We start from the raw sequence: 18,118 nt of genomic DNA on the forward strand, positions 1-18,118 counted from the left end.
GTCAACAATAAGAAGGGAATGTTCACATGCAATGATCATAACTACTGAGTGCGTGAGAGGCGAGCAACGGGATCGGGTGGCCAGACTCGCTGACTTGGTTGATACATGTAATTGTATCCAAATTGCGTGGATCAATGCTCATATTATCAATCACTGGATTGTCTTGTCCAGGCTCGATTATTTACAAACCGCCGTCATATAGCTGGAATATTGATGACTAACAGCTGTGCTGTATTAGACAAGATAAGTTCTATTCATAAGCAACTATGTGTCTGCACGCATTTCTGACAGGCCAATAGAGCGAAGAGAAGAGCTTTTTCGTCTTCATAATCAATGAGCTTTGTCTCTGCCGGATGTTTGACGGATGTCTTATAACGGATGTTTTATTACTGGTACGGGTGAAGTTGAGGTATGTCACGTATAGGAGTTTTGCGAACGATGATAGCAATTCATTTCAAATAGGCTGGTATTTTGGAGTAATATTCTGGCTGGACTAACGAGTCCATACATAGTCCAATTAAAATCACGTAACGAAATCGTAATTCGGTTTGTAAACTGTCGTGCAGATTTCGGTCGATTGCAGGATTTGCATAGAATGTGTATCACCAACACGGTGTCAGCTGATATTTTCCTAATCTTTTCATGTTTCTAATCATGGTGCACACATGAATTGATGCACTTTGCGATGTAAGACCCGTTTTATCACAATATGAATCTTGATTGTTGAACAGGCTGTGAGATCTACAGGACATGTAGATGTTAAAATACAGTCATGTTAAATTTTATAACGAAACAAACTTTCAGTCCTTAAAAGAACGACGACACTGCTTCAAACTGATTACATTTTACAAAATGAAAAACAGTATTTCACCTGTATATCTCAACGATCTCGTTCAAAGTCCAGTCTCTGATAATAGCAATTATAACCTAAGAAATAGATCTAACATACGAACAATCAAATTTAGAACCCAGACCTATGCTAAATCATTTCTTCCGGATACGATTAACCTGTGGAACACTCTACCCAATGAAGTTACTAATTCTTGCTCATTAAAAGAATTCAAATCCTTAACTGATCCCTTAGTTGTGGGACGGCATCAGTCATAACCATCGAACAGAGCTCCATGTTTGTCGTAAACATTTTTCAAAATGAAAAACAGTATTTCACCTGTTTATCTCAACGATCTCTTTCAAAGTCCAGTCTCTGATAATAGCAATTATAACCTTAGAAATAGATCCAACATACCAACAATCATATTTAGAACCCAGACCTATGCTAAATCATTTCTTCCGGATACGATTAACCTGTGGAACACTCTACCCAATGAAGTTACTAATTCTTGCTAATTAAAAGAATTCAAATCCTTAATTAATCCCTTAGTTGTGGGGCGGCATCAGTCATAACCATCGAACAGAGCTCCATGTTTGTCGTGGAAGAGTTAATGCCCTTTACTACAGGAATAACATATTGGCAAATCACGTCATACCATTCTTTCATCAGCACCAGTATATGCACACCTTCCAGCAAGATAATGCAGGAGCGCACGCGGCAAGTGTTTCAACACAGTACCTAGCGAACAATGATGTGACTCTGCTTCCATGGCCAGCCCTGTCACCCATCTATCTCCAATTGAACATCTATGGGATTACCTGGGTCAGCGCCTCTCACGTAGTCCGCAAGTACGGAACCTGAGAGAACTTGAAGATACACTACGTCAAGAGTGGAATGCTATCCCACAGAACACTATTCGCATACTTATTCGATCAATGAAAAGACGTTGCATGGCCTGTGTTGCTGCCAATGGCGGACATACCAGATATTGACTTTTCATTTTAACCCTACGTGTCTTCCTCACACTGATGACGTAAATGCAATTACTGTGTGGTATTCCTGTTTCCTTTGTCGTCTTTCTAAATAATCCGTCTATGTCTGTTCTAATTAAAATCGATCATTGCTCAAGTTGTTTTTGTAATATTTCAACATTTATTGCTGGTGCGTTTTCAATGCTGTTCAGTATATTACAATGAATACATAAATGAAGGTTAGATGTAACAAATAAATTGTACATGCCAAGCTAGATGTGTATATATAATAAATCTATTTGCAGTTATTTTAAACAATCATTAAACTGAAAATCTGCTAGATTTTAATATTAAGTGTTGAATAGAATCTAATATTAGCATTTGCTCTTCCTTACTCAAATCCGAATTTCCGAATAGTTCTGTTTGTAAAGAATAACCATGTTGGTAAAAATACATTTAATTTCGAAGAGCATAGTAATTTGTACACACAAAAAAGAAGTGTAGAGCATCTTCGGTGTGATATCCACAGGAACAAGTTTTTCTGTCAAAGATATGTCTATTATACTGATCTGCGTTAAGATCGCTGCAGCCAAGTCGTAGGCGACTGTGAATGATTTGGCATAATCTGCTTCCGTAATTCCCAGTGTATACCATTATCTCCCTTTATGTTAAGCAAATTCTTAAATTGTGTAACGGTTTCTGCCCCCCATGCGGTTTTCTGGTAACATATTCCAAAATTGTGTTGTAGCTGGTATAAATTAATCTGCATAAGCTTATGTTTTCACTTCACTGTTTGAAGATTAGGTTTTATTCCTTAAGTCATAATTTGTGTTTTCCGAAACTGTATTAGGAATAAGCCTACAAAGATATTCCGGGGATAAATAGTAATTCATTTTGTAAAACATTACCAGTTTTAAATTGTATATTCTGTCTTTTAATGACCTACAATTTGTTTCATTGTAAATCTTCTGATGACTCGTACCCCAGACAGTGCCACATATGGTTCTAAGAGCATCTAAGTGTATATTTTTCCAATAAAGTAGCTTGTTCATTGGTACAGTTGTCCCAAATATGACAACAATAATCAAAAATTGGTAAAATAAATGATTTGTACATAGTTTCTAAGGTAGTTCGGGATAGACGATATCTATAACTCCTTAAACAGTTAACTAGAGGACAACAATTCCTTACAATATCATCAATGTGCATTTTCCATGAACAATTGCTTTGTAAAGTCATACCAAGGTGCTTATGACTTTGTACATCTTTGATGCGGACCATTCATATATAAGTTGGGTTTGCAACTAGGGTTTACTTTACGGGTAAATGAATAGATTCAGTTTTTTCGGGACTAAATTTAACTTGCCATCTGGAAGCCCATTCTGAAATTCTGTCCAAGTCTTTATTGAGATTACAAGCCGCTATATCAGGATCCTCTATGATTACATACAAAGATATGTCATCAGCAAAAAGTCTTATATTACTATGTATTCCTTCAACAATGTCATTGATATAGATAATAAACAATAATGGTCCTAGGACCGAGCCCTGTGGCACACCTGCCAAGACAGCTTTTGGATCTGGGCTATAGCCATTTATAACTACCTTTTGATATCGATTTTCTAAGTAACTATCAAACCATCTCAATAAATTTCCACAAAAACCCTAATGGTGTGGCTTATAAATTATTCCTTTGTGACAAACTTTATCAAAAGCTTTACTTACGTCACAAAATACAGCTCTAACTTCCTTACCATCATCTAAAGCCTTTGCAATAAAGTCATATAAATATGTCAACTGATTTGAGGTGGAGTCTCCCTGCATGAATCCAGATTGTAGGTTAGTGAGCACATTATTATTCCTTAAATAGCTGTACACATGTTTAAACATACATTTTTTAAATATTTTTGCTAAACAACTTGTGAGCGCAACCGGTCTGTAATTTGTACATTCTTTTACGCTATTTCTTCTTATAAATAGAAATGATAAGAGCTTCTTTCCATAGTGATGGAAATATTGCTCGGTTAAGAGAGAAATTGAATAGTTTAGTAAGGATTGGGGCTTAACTGTTAGCTGTGTTTTTAAGTACTTTATTTCCAATACCATCAGGGCCAGTTGCCTTTGTGGTGTCGACGGACAGTAGTATATCCCTAACTTCATTTTCCATCAAAATGATATTTACAAAAGAATTTGCAACTTTGTCTATAAAATAAAATTGGGGGAAAGTGGTTTTTTGCAGTTTTAAGTTTAAGACATTCCTTTACTTAAACGCCACCAAGTCTTTGTACCATGAGAACTATTTATTACAGTATCAATTTTGTGCGTGGTCCGGGTACACGCACTGTGCATCTGTATTGTGTGACACTGATAAACAGGTTATATTATATCCACCACTTTGCTATGTTAGAAAAATGTGTCACGATGAATCATGGGTTTACAAGAAATCGGATTTCAAACATTTTGTGGGAGAAAACGAAGCTGCAATGTACGTGAAACGCCCGGGCACATGTAAGGCTTCCTGGTTGAATCCAGCCCGGCAGACTGACTGATATCGACTTGCGTGATCCACGTGATATGTTTATCTTGATACAGGAGCAGTCAGGCACAGCGCCTCTATGTGTACACAGTTTTTTATGTAACCTTGAGAACAGGAATTTGTCAGCGATATTCATTGGGAGTTAAATGATTGATCCTCAATGGTAAATTCTAGTGAAATTAGTGCTGATGCAGCCAACATGTGAATGAATTTATACAGTAGTAAAGAACACATGGTAATGGTACAGGAATCTTTTACACGCATATAGATGGACCAGTTCAACAATTCTGTATTCAGAATGCCCCCAGACCTCTGCTCCACAAAAAAAGGGAGTTATTTTTGTATCAAATATTTAAAAAAAGAAAGATGTCCGATGCAATTCCCTATATTGAATTGTACCATGTGTTACCAATTTTTAGGGGAACAATTGCCTTGCCTTTGCATGTATTTATGATGCGTGCCATCGGTGGGGCAGGGTACCCAAACTTTTTTCGCGAACACCTCGTATCATTTGACAGGGATTCAAAAACACATGTTCATGATATCGTCGGAATCATTCAATCGATTATGTTTATGGCAGCAGTTTCTTATGAATGTTGGAAGAGTTTTGTCGCTTTTATTTTATTCATTTACACAATTATAATCATGTTTATATCGACTTGGTGCAAATGCGTAACATAATTCATAGTGTGATTGTTTGTTTGTTTGTTGTTTAAAGCCACACTCAGCAATAGTCCAGCCATATGACGGCGGCTCATAGTGTGATATGTAATGACTGTATACTGAACACATCACTGCATCGCATCTGAATATAATGTTTCAGTTAGTTGTTTATTGTAAGGTAAAATCGTATCACTGTAACACAGGGTTAGAAGGTGTCATATGAAGGTGAAAACATGTCAACACATGACATATTGGTGGAATAGTTTTCAATAATTGTGGAACTGAAAACGTCGTGTCGAGACACTGTGGTTGGACGTTGCATGACATACTAATATTGTAAACTACGGTTATAACGAAGTGAAAGGGACCAGTAATTTAAGGTCGTTATAATCTTAGTTTGTTATAAGCATATATACAGCATATGTACAACTTTCCGGGACTAAAAATAGGTTCATTATGTCAGTCAATTCGTTATAGGCGTGTTCCCCTTTTAAACGTAGTTTACTGTACAATCAATCATGAATAAACCTCCCATGTTAGTTCAGCCTGATAAGATTCAATAAAAAAGAGTGATCTCCAAACAAGACTGAATGCTGTTGTCCACAACCCGCCCCATGTGGATACACGCATCACAACTACCCCGGGGATGTCCATAACCCGCGCTGTGTAGATACACGCATCACCACTACATCGGGGACGTCCATAACTCGTCCTATGTGGATACACGCATCACCACTACATCGGGGACGACCATAACTCGTCCTATGTGGATACACGCATCACCACTACATCGGGGACGTCCATTACCCGTCCTATGTGGATACACGCATCACCACTACCACGGGGATGTCCATAACCCGCTCGATGTGGATACACGCATCACCACTACCCCGGGGATGTCCATAACACGCTCGATGTGGATACACGCATCACCACTACCCCGGGGACGTCCATAACCCGCCTTATGTGGATACACGCATCACCACTACCCCGGGGACGTCCATAACCCGCCCAATCTGGATACACGCATCACCACTACCACGGGGACGTCCATTACCCGCCCTATGTGGATACACGCATCACCACTACCCCGGGGATGTCCATAACCCGCCCGAGGTGGATATACGCATCACCACTACCCCGGGGATGTCCATAACCCGCCCTATGTGGATACACGCATCACCACTAACCCGGGGATGTCCATAACCCGCCCTATGTGGATACACGCATCACCACTACATCGGGGATGTCCATAAACCGCCCTATGTGGATACACGCATCACCACTACCCCGGGGATGTCCGTAACCCGCCCTTTTTTTGTAAATAAACTTTTATCACAGATACGTTTTAAATGTCTTTAAAGAAGCATCGCGTCCCCAGGCACCGTAGGCCGGTTAACCAGCCAAGCCTTAGTCACGTCAAAATAGTATATATTTTTATGGACCTACGTGTCATACCATTCATTTATTAAATCTATCACATCTCACGATGTCTGAAATACGTATTATATTTCAATTTATCATTTTTTATTGATGGATTAAAAAGTTATTCACTCTTTCCGGCAATGTTATTGAAAATATAATTCTCGGACATACACCTCGACAACGTGCACATCGAAAGTGTCAAAGAGCAAAACAAAGACGTTTCAAGCAAATCTTTAAATATATCATACAAAGTGATAAATAAAATCAACAAAAATATATCTAAAAGTGGTCAAACTTACAGCTAAGTTATTATTTCTATCTTTTCGTGCGATCGCGTGTAATGTAAGTCAAATGACATCTCGGCTTTCGGCGCCTCGAATTCTCGGCTCGGTCACGATGTTCAATGCCAAAAATCTTTGTCATAGCTTGCAACCTAGCATGATACATCCACGAAGCTCCATATTTTTAATATAGATCGCGATTTCCTGCTTAAAACGTTCAATATAACACGATTTAACCAAAATATTTCGTAAAAATCTGAAATTCATCGTACACGAGGATTTGTAATTTGATTGCCTGCCTCAGGTCACGTGCTCAAATTTGACCAATCATGAAGCTTATAGCTGATTTCGGCAAGAAAGCGTCATTAACAACAATTTTGTATCCAATGAAATCTTATGTTAAGCTACGAAAAGACTCAAAGCAATGTTACAAGCGTGTAGATGAAAAAACAAGCTTTCTAGCGATGTGTCATACGTCAGACACCGACGAACGTGTTATTCATGCGAAGCATTCGAAAACGGAGGTATTTCTTCATGTTACTGAGCGGACAGCCGCTGTTATCTGGAAATGAGTGAAAAGAGATACTATTCATAATTCTTTTTAAAATAATTTTCCAATTAGATCTACGTAAACAATGAAAATAAAAAAGAAATAAGTAGATCTCTTGAAATCTTACATTTGCCCCAAATCGTCAAATTTTCGCTTTCTTGGTCCTTAATCTGGACGTTATGAATGTGCCAGCTTACATTTTTTATTTAGAACGAACTTAATTCAGTTGTCAATGCATTATTTAAATAATATGATAAACATAACTTATAAACACTAGGATTAGACCTTTCAAATTGTCTATAACATGGCTGTTGCTATAATTATTTTTAATTGTTTTTTTGCCTTTATACATGAAAATGGCAAATCATTAGTTACTGGACATTGGTACATTTAGTATTTAGTATTTACTCCTAGAATCTACCATCTAGTCACAACTCACAAATTTGTAGAACTGTAGTTTTGTGTTTGCTAGCCATTACATGGAAATGGCAGATGATTCATTAAGTTAAAATACTCATTACAGTATATATTTTATGACTCATGAACATTCATTCACTTTCATTTAATTTTTCATGTTAATAAACTAAGTTTAATTCATTTATCTCTTGTCTTCTCTTGTCACACTATGTGTATCGTAGCGTATCGAGATACGTATCGTATCGTGACCTAGGTGTATCGTGGCAGCCCTACACCCCACCATCCATCACAACACTCCAGTCAACAAATGGCCCCCACCCCGAACACCCCACCACCCATCAACAACACTCAGGTCAAACACATGGCCCCCACCCCGAACACCCCATCCACCCATCAACAACACTCCAGTCAAACACATGACCCCCACCCCGAACATCCCTTCCATCCATCACAACACTTCAGTCAACACATGACCCCCACCCCGAACACCGCAACCCTTACACCCCACCCACCCATCAACAACACTCCAGTCAACAAATGGTCCCCACCCCGAACACCCCATCCACCCATCAACAACACTCAAGTTAACACATGACCCCCACCCCGAACACCCCTTCCATACCATCACAACACTTCAGTCAACACATGACCCCCACCCCGAACACCGCAACCCGTACACCCCACCCACCCATCAACAACACTCCAGTCAACACATGGCTCCCTACCCGCAACACCCCATCCACCCATCAACAACCCTCAGGTCAAACAAATGGCTCCCACCCCGAACACCCCACCACCCATCAACAACCCTCAGGTCAAACAAATGGCTCCCACCCCGAACACCCCATCCACCCATCAACAACACTCCAGTCAAACAAATGACTCCCAACCCGCAACACCCCACCACCCATCAACAACCCTCAGGTCAAACAAATGGCTCCCACCCCGAACAACCCACCACCCATCAACAACCCTCAGGTCAAACAAATTGCTCCCACCCCGAACACCCCATCCATCCATCACAACACTCCAGTCAACACATGACCCCAACCCGAACACTCCGCCCACCCATCAACAAAACTCCAGTCAAACACATCACCTCCAGCCCAAACACCCCTTCCATCCATCACAACACTCCAGTCAAACACATGACCCCCACCCCGAACACCCCTTCCATCCATCACAACACTCCAGTCAACACATGACCTCCACCCCGAACACCCCATCCACCCATCAACAACACTCCAGTCAAACACACGACCCCCACCCCGAACACCCCATCCACCCATCAACAACACTCCAGTCAACACATGACCTCCACCCCGAACACCCCATCCATCCATCGCAACACTCAAGTCAAACACATGGCCCAAAACCCGACCATCCCGCCCAACCCGACCATCCCGCCCACCCATCAACAACACTCCAGTCAAACACATGACCCCCACCCCGAACACCCCTTCCATCCATCAACAACACTCCAGTCAACACATGACCCCCACCCCGAACTCCCCTTCCACCCATCAACAACACTCCAGTCAACACATGGAACCCACCCCGAACACCCCTTCCATCCATCAACAACACTCCAGTCAACACATGACCTCCACCCTGAACACCCCATCCATCCATCAACAACATTCCTGTCAAACACATGACCCGCACCCCGAACACCCCGCCCACCCATCATCAACACTGTAGTCTACACATGGAACCCACCCCGAACACCCCACCAAGCATCAACAACACCCCAGTCAGACACATGGCTCCCACCCCGAACATCCAATCCACCAATCAACAACGCTCCAGTCAAACACATGGTCCCCACCCTGAATATCCCACCCACTCATCAACAACACTCCTGTCAAACACATGGCCCCCACCCGGAATACCCCGCCCACCCATTAACAACGCTCTAGTCATCTATCATCATCAACCCACGACACACAACCACTCATCCGTGATCAACTCGTGTTATTCCGGGACAGGTTGCAGGTTACGAACAGGGGCGAGTGCTGACGAATGACAACCACTACCACAGAAGGATCATTACGTCACGATGAAAAATCCGACCGCCCACCGCTGGGCTATGAGCACTAAAATTACGATGTCACTCGTAATGGAGTCTCAGCCGCAACGTTGAAATACTCCATGCAGAGGACCCTGTGTAGAATAAGTTTCCAGCTTGTCGTGAGAGGCAACTAATCTGGGCTTGGATGACTGCGTGTCACCAAACCCCGGCGTTCTGATCACAATACTAACAGCCTAGTAATACACATAAGGTAGAGAATATATGGATGTCAACTTCTTTATTATGAGGAACACAACTTTTCGGAGTATATGCTTTCTCCTTCGTCGGGTGAATGAATGCCATGAGGCAGAGAGCATAATATATGTACATGTAAGGACAACAAAATTACAGTCTTGTTGGTGGTTCTGGGGCTGGCTTCTGCGACATGGTGTTGGAGTGGGCGTTCTAGTTGAGTGGGCTTGTTGATGTGAGATGTCGGCTGGTCTGGGCTAGGGACTTAGTCGTTTGGGAGGAAGGTCAGGTGGTTGTTGAACGTAACACTTTTGCTGATGGTCTTGTTGTACTTGTTGATGGATGTTACTGCATCAACCTCATGTTGATGTCGTATCAGGTCTTTGAAAGGCATTTGTAGTGATACACCCAAGGAAAAGAATATATGAATATCAACCTGTCGTATTTCTTCCTGTTCATGCCTGACCTTGTCTTTATCTAGTGAACATTACTTGTTTGTCAAACCCATATACACAACACTAATACGTCCTAAAATTTAAATCAGAATGTCACAAAGCTATATCATATCTGCTTCGTGACACGCCTTTCAACATAAACACACGAACCTTAAACAAACTCTATTCATGGTTATCAGAGCGCTGTGTTTCCCTGTGAGCTAGAAATACAGTAAGAATATACTTCCTGGTGGGACGTGAGTAGGGTGGAGGATTGAAGGAAGGTGGCTGTTACGCAGGCCAGGCTTGCCCTTCATACTGTGCAAAACTTATTCGAGGTAAGTTCTTCTTTCTTGAAAACCATTCACACAAGGGTCTTCACCTATGTTAATGTTAACCGTAATTTTCTAGGTCAATGTTACGTCTCATACGGAAGTCCCACCGCGTATTGACCAGATACAAACAATTTGTACCAGGATATCAATTATGAGACATTGTATGTATGTGTGTGGCTTTATGATTTTTGTTCACGCAGTGTACCCATGTCTTTGGTGACGAGTCAACCTTAACACATGCCTAACTAATACGAGGTATACATATCTCAACGTCTTCTTTTCTTATAAGAGACCTTTATATTGGTATTTTAATTGATAGAATTTGTATTAATGTCAAGAAGTTTTATTTAGTAGATTATAGAAAAAGAGCTTAATTCAAGGAAGACACACCACACACAAGTTATTTACTAAATACACCAACTGCCGCGAGACACGTCAGTGAAACAATATACCTACCCACAGTCCTCCATGTTTCAACACAATGACTGTTGCACATGTCTATTGTCAACGAACCGGAGCATGTCAGTTTCATATAATACTTGCGAACCTTTCGTTTCAGTACACCAAACATAAAGGCCAATGGACAAGTTGTACACATTTACAGGTACTGAACATTTCAAATATTTATAACTTTATGATAAGTGGGTAATTGGTGGATTTGAATTTGGAAGTTGTGTCAGCTCGACTGCATACAATCAGTAAGCTCTCCGTTGATGTTCTTGATAACCAGAAAAAGTAATATTAAATGTTACTTTTAGATGTTACAGTGAAGGAGATACTGTGGAAAGCTTGGAAAATATATTTTTGTCACCATTACGTATATAAAGCTTTATATATATATATATATATATATATATATATATATATATATATATATATATATATATATATATATATATATATATATATATATACATACATACATACATATATATATATATAATATATCTGCATAAAGCAGAGTCGATTGTACGATTCCGACTATAGCATGTGTTTATGAATCACTATCAAACAGTAAAGATACCAGGTGTGTACGAAAAGGTGAGCGTATCATGCCCCACCGGGTTCGACCGTCACAAACACATGCAAAGTCAAGGAAATTCGAAACATATATACAGTAATCATTTCAGTATATCTTCGTTAAAGCTGTACAAAGCTTACGTTACACATTGTATAAACAAACTGTACTGAGTGCCCAGTCTACATAAAATATGCAGGGTAAGACCAGGTGATAGATGCAGTTTGTTTGCATGTCATACATAGAGGCATATCTACATTTACAGCGTACCTCTACCTTGTCACCTGTATTGCCACAACCTGTCCGGCCGGGTCACAGATGATCTGGTAAGTACATGGTGCTCTGATGCAGGTGTTCAGCCTTTAGTGTACTGTGGCTGGCAGGATGAGGGGGCATTTCAGATTATCTGTGCATAATCACCATCTGTTCGATTTACTTGGCAAAATAATCTCCCGGGGTGTCATTATTTTCACAACTATGTTTTTGTTTTGTTTTTTGGGTTTGGTTTAAAATATATGAAATTGCTTTTTTGTATCATGTACTGGCCTCGAAGTTCAATTAATGTAAAACACTGTTATATAGCTGAGTAGTATAGGTAATGATGGTTCTGGACCACTTCCACTGGAGCCAGATTCATATACCTATACTGCTACTACAGGGGGGATTTTTTATGTCAAAATGATTATGTGATTTAACGATAGTCATGAGTTGTATTAAACGAAACATCAATATTAATTAATAATGGATAAAATTTACTATAGCCCACGAGGATATTGGAAAGGTGTAGGAGCAATAAAAAAATTAGCCACCGCGGCTAAAGTATCTAAAGATGTGGCCAAGGATTGGTTAAAGAAACAAGCGTTGTGGCAAATATATTTACCAGCACCGCGTTATATACCGAGGAAGAAGTTTGATATTTTTACAACGAATGAAGTTCATCAGGCTGACCTCTTGTTTCTTCCCCACGATAAGGTAAAACGCAAAACGTATAAATACGCTTTAACGGTAGTTGATGTGGCTAGTCGATACAAAGAGGCTGAGCCATTAACATCGAAAGAATCAACAGAGGTAGCTAATGCACTGAGTCGCATATACAAACGTGGACCTCTAAAATGGCCTAAGCTATTTCAAGTAGATCCCGGTCGCGAGTTTATGGGATCGGTAACTAAACTGTTAACAAAGCACGATGTCGAAATCGTCCGTGGTGAAAGAGAGGCCCACCGCAGTCAAGCTATCGTCGAAAGATTTAACAGGACATTAGCGGAACGTTTGTTTGGCTATCAGTATGGGATCGAAATGAAATCCGAGCGATTGAGATCAACCGAATGGGTGACACGATTATCAGCCGTTGTATCAGCGCTGAATAATGAAGTAACGAGATTAATAGGGAAGAAACCATCCCATGCTATTAAAATGAAATCCGTGACTTCCGAATCTTCAGCACCGAGGAGAGGCAAAGAACGAAAACTTCCGGATAGAGTAAGGGTAAGATATTTATACCAGGCCGGTGAACTCGAAGGAGGCCTACGTCGCGCAACCGATCCCATATGGTCCCTTAAGACGTATAACATTAGTCGATTGGTTACGAAAGAAGGAGAGCCTATTCTTTATTATCTTCAAGATGGACCGGGTAGGGCATTTGTACGAGAAGAGTTGTTCATAGTTCCCGACGGTACGGTATTACCACCATAACCATAAGCATAGGTATTTACACCATCATTATCAATCCATCTCTTTGTATCTAAGGGGGATAATGATGTCTTGTTCATTCTTAATCCATATATCCTATGATCGTAACTTCTTAAAGAGTTCATCTCGTGTTTGAACGTTCTACCGTTGAATAATGATTCTTTATACTGTTCGTGTTTGATATGCTTTTTTACAACGTACTTCTTAACGCCCTTAGCTTTTCTTATCTCTCCATTATCAGACTTCTTTATAGAATACATCTTAGGTCTTAATCCCACATACTCCGCTATAGGGGTCCCAGCACATTCATCCTTCATCTTACCTAACACCTTTTTATTTACAACGCTGTGCAGTGGATTATCTTTTGGGTAATCGCTCGTGTCGTACATATCTATTTTTTCTGCCATATCTTTATACACATCCTCGGTTTGTATTTCCATCAACAAAGAATCTGTGTCGGTATATAACACCTCGCATCTATCGCCGTATTGCTTCTTAAGTTCGTTGTAATAAAAGTCATACATTAAGTGTTTTGACAAGTCGAGAATACTCATACCGACGTACACCGGTCTGTTGAATTTTATATTACTCTTCTGCATATGCAACGCGGCTAAGTCGTTATCGAATATCTTGCTTCTGTTAAAAGCCAGACTGGCTATAAGTTTCCTGAGTCTTTCTTCCTCATTAGATCTGACTAATTTAACATCAACACACTTCCTTAGATTCTCCATAGTTTTACCAAATACCGAGTTATTCATGAGCTTATATAGATTCTTTTCGAAATCGCTGGTAGCTATCTTTCTTAAATCTGTGTTCAACCTTATATAGGGCTCCATCCAAGGGCTTTGATCGAACTTTAGAACTCTGTGTATTTTCTTAAGTTTCATACCTAACGATAGATACAACTGGAGATTTCTGTAGTGAACTATATATTTTGTTTTATCCATCAAATTTGGTACGAGTTTTTCTACGTTAGCTAACCTACTATTACCCATCAAGGAGCGTTGATATTCCGACATCCAATCTTTATTAACCATTAATCTTTCGGGAGCTAGCGGATAACTGTTGTGATCTTTATGTAACGAACTTGGATATTCCAAGTCAACTTCTAGTATGTACCCTTTATTCACTTCGATATTATAGATATTATTCACATTGATATCATCGACCCATTCAAAACCACCCGTGGGTAAAGGTTGACTCATAGCCCATCCGTACAAATTGTTAGCGTCGAGATATAATATGTGGGTGTCGGGTTTACTGGGATCGTATCCTTCCACTAATTTATTATTAGCCTTAGAATACCTTTTAGCTGCCATTGATATACCACCTCTTAATCCTTTCTCAATAAACAAGTGCATATCGTAATCTGTGAGTAGTTTTAGTTCTACGCCGGTCTTCTTCAACAATGCATCCCACGATAGTCCGGGACTGGAATAGTACCATGCCGGATCCAAGCCATATTGTTTGAAACATGTCTTTCTAAATATCTCGAATATATCGGCGAGTAACAGTACATCGGTTTTTAAGTACAGATCGTGATAATCGCCTAAATTCTTACAACCTAATTTATCCCAGACCGTCAGAGCGTGTTCATAATCGGCATCTGTTATTCTAGATTCTGTTAAGTTACTATAGAATGATTCGAGGGGTGGTAATTCAGTTTCTTCGAATCTAGACCAATCATCCATATATTCGTAAGGATATACACCTTTTCTCAGCAACAAATGACGAGTTATCTTATCGGTATATTGATTTGTTATCGCGAAGTCATCGGGATTGTTCGCATTAGCTAAATTGTCCAGGGAAGATAACAGAAACTGTACGGAGTCTATGAATCTAAGCCCATTACTTTGCTTTGTTCTAGATTTCCCATCCTTGTCCCTATAATGTATAGGTTTAGTCAACGAGAACGATATGTATTTTTCCATATTATTAGGAATGCACGTTAAACCGCCGTCGGTCTTCGAGATAGCTTGCATAATGAGATGTGAATCGTATCCTCTAAGGTTATGAAACACAACGGGGATGGGTATTGTTTGAGAGTTCATTTTTAGTTTCAAGTTACACTCGTTATGCGCGGCTCCCCGATAATTACCCGTGACGTGACAATGATCTCTTACGGAATCCCCATCCAGGGGTTTATTACAAACGTGACAACTCGTTGACTTCTTATAGGCACTCCAATCATCCCTCGTCATACGCATGGGTATCGTACACGATAATTTTTCCCTGATTATTCTCTCTTCATTTTGTAGATATTCTAGGAACTTTCCCGCTGCATCGGGACCTCTGTAAATCACGGGAGTGTTTGTTTTCCCATCATACCTTACAACTATATATCCAAACCCACAAGGAATATGTTCTTGAGTTTTGTACGTAAAACTATTATCAGTATTATTGCGTTCGGTATTTTCTATGGGTTTGATAAGCGCTTCGAAGTCGGCGTAAATTACGTACGGTACTGGCATTTGATTACAATAATGTTCAAATTTTAATATATTTTTTCCCTCTTTAGGCATATCGATCCTGATAGCATTCTGTCCAACACCTCTACAGTCTTCTTTATGCGCTTCTAATAGATCTTGTCTGCTGTACCCATGCAGGATTCTTTCACAGAAATATTTCTTTCTAGCATGTTTTGTTTGATCGTATAATAGCCTGTTTAAACTCTTTATCCACGTATAATGATATTTACCATCTTTTTCGATCAGAAATGAATTGATTCTGGGGATATTTTCCGGAGCGGAGCTTATCCTGTGTACAACAATTCCTTTAGAATGTCCGAAAACATTTATAGCTAAATTATTTTGCTTTTCCACCTTATCAATTTGTGATATTGGTGTAGGTTCGTCTATACCATCGAAGTTGAGTCCATCGTTTTGGGGATAGCTAGAAGGTCTATCTGGATGCTTGTCTACGGGGAACAATGCAGATCTTATCATCATTCTTAAACAGTCATCGGATTTATTTTTTACGTTAATTATGGCTTTTTTCTTCTTATAATACGGAGGTAAATCTATATAAGATCCACCTTTGAAAGGCATATAATTCGCTATATCTAAATATAAACTATCGATTTTATCAACACCCCAACCCGAACCTCTATTAGTCCAGCGTTCTAAAGTTTCCTGTATTCTCTGAATTGATGTATCTAATGATGAGTTTATAGCATCGGATTCGGTTATAACTTCTTGATTGCTTCGGAAATATGGTTCGGTATATTCGGTGCTATCGTCTGTGTTACTTTTACTCAATGTCATTTTAATCGTCAGCTGGTATTTTATACTATGTAAGTCATCTAATTCCTCGTTAATTTTACTCGATATGATGGGCTTAATATCGTTAACATCCATGTTGGAATTAATATCCATCTTCCAACCTCTTAGATATTTACCAACGCCGGCGGATGTGGGTACAAATATTAATTCTTGTTGTTGTTGAATATCATCAACATTATTAGGTTGAATATCAACATTTTCAATAGGTTGATTATTATCTAGTAAAGCGATCAATTCAGCTCTTCTCATTCGAGAATAACCTCTCAGCCCACCGTTTCTCGCTCGAACTTTGAGTTCTCTAACAGTCTCGGGTCTGTTGTATTCCAAACCGAGTAAATCCATCAATTCAGCTTTTCTCATACGAGAATATCCACGCAGTCCACTTTGCTTTGCCATAGCTTTTAATTCTCTGACAAAAACCATTGTGGTTGAATGGTATATACAAAATGATTCATTTGTCTAAATGGTTGTTTTTCATATATAAATACGTATTCTCCCCAACCTATTCCTCTCATTGATGTAATCTCTCTTCCTAGCATAAATAATCTGCTTCCTGACCTTATCAGCACCGTGACTCTTACATAAACTGTAACTACATTTGACTCCAATCCCACATACAGAACAAACGTAATTTTTAAAACCCTTTCTGATGTTATAAGCGTGAGTGCCACAGTAAATACCCACCGATGGCTTCTGACATTGAATCGATTTCCCCATGAGTGTATATTTGCATAGATTCATGGTGGTTATACACATATCATATCATTTGTCTAAAAGGTAAAACACATCTACACTATTGATTAGGCAGTCAGCCAACGCTATTTATAGATCGCTCATAGCCACAGCTGTCACTCTGACTTATGCATGGTATAGCTGAAAATCAATACACAAGTCAAACCAATAATCATAAATGTCATCTCTCGGTTTTTTTGAGCCTCTGACGGTGTATAAAACTGACTCATTGTTGGTCTCAGTATTGGGTCTAGTTTTTTCCCATAAACGAGGAAGTATTCGTGCAGGGCAGATTCAACATCCTTAAACGTTTGAATTGAATGTCCTTCCTTAATCAGTTGTTCATGAATAAAGTCTAATCTCTTCATTCTCTGCTGTGTATATTGTAACTGGGCTGCTTGGTATTGTTCTAAAGCTTCGTTATGTCGTTTACGCTCCTCTTCAACTTCTTTAGCGTTTGATTCCCTCATACTAGAAAATAAAAAATTACTCCCCGAAAAAGCTAGAGCATTAACAACAGCTCCACCGACCATCATCGCAATTGATGCCATATGTATAATAATATAAAATATTCAAATGTTTAATTACTTCATTATGTCTTCCGGGATAAGTCCTTGTTTGATGAGCATATCCTTCGTTGCCATAGCTAATCCAATATCAAGAATGGCCATTCCGATGTCATATCCATTAA

At 39.6% G+C, this 18,118-nt stretch overlaps 2 protein-coding genes across 6 annotated transcripts in view; one reads left to right on the forward strand and one right to left on the reverse strand.

Annotated features, from left to right (window-relative positions):
* Nucleotides 1-18,118, reverse strand: part of LOC124122333 — a 156,196-nt gene that overhangs the window by 57,278 nt on the left and 80,800 nt on the right. The window lies entirely within an intron of this gene.
* LOC124122334 (endochitinase A-like) overlaps nt 10,395-18,118 on the forward strand; it is a 32,841-nt gene continuing 25,117 nt past the window's right edge. For 3 of the 5 annotated variants that reach the window (XM_048397111.1, XM_048397114.1, XM_048397112.1), the window contains exons 1-3: nt 10,397-10,710; nt 11,267-11,311; nt 11,991-12,051. In XM_048397111.1, the coding sequence (XP_048253068.1) occupies nt 11,287-11,311; nt 11,991-12,051 (86 nt within the window). In that variant the 5' untranslated portion in view covers nt 10,397-10,710; nt 11,267-11,286. Of the gene's footprint in view, nt 10,711-11,266; nt 11,312-11,990; nt 12,052-18,118 lie in introns of those variants that run through there. The other 2 variants (XM_048397113.1, XM_048397115.1) reach the window with 2 other exon arrangements.

This window comes from Haliotis rufescens, unplaced genomic scaffold (genome assembly GCF_023055435.1).
Source record: "Haliotis rufescens isolate VD_foot unplaced genomic scaffold, xgHalRufe1.0.p SCAF_16, whole genome shotgun sequence".
NCBI classification, from domain to species: domain Eukaryota; kingdom Metazoa; phylum Mollusca; class Gastropoda; order Lepetellida; family Haliotidae; genus Haliotis; species Haliotis rufescens.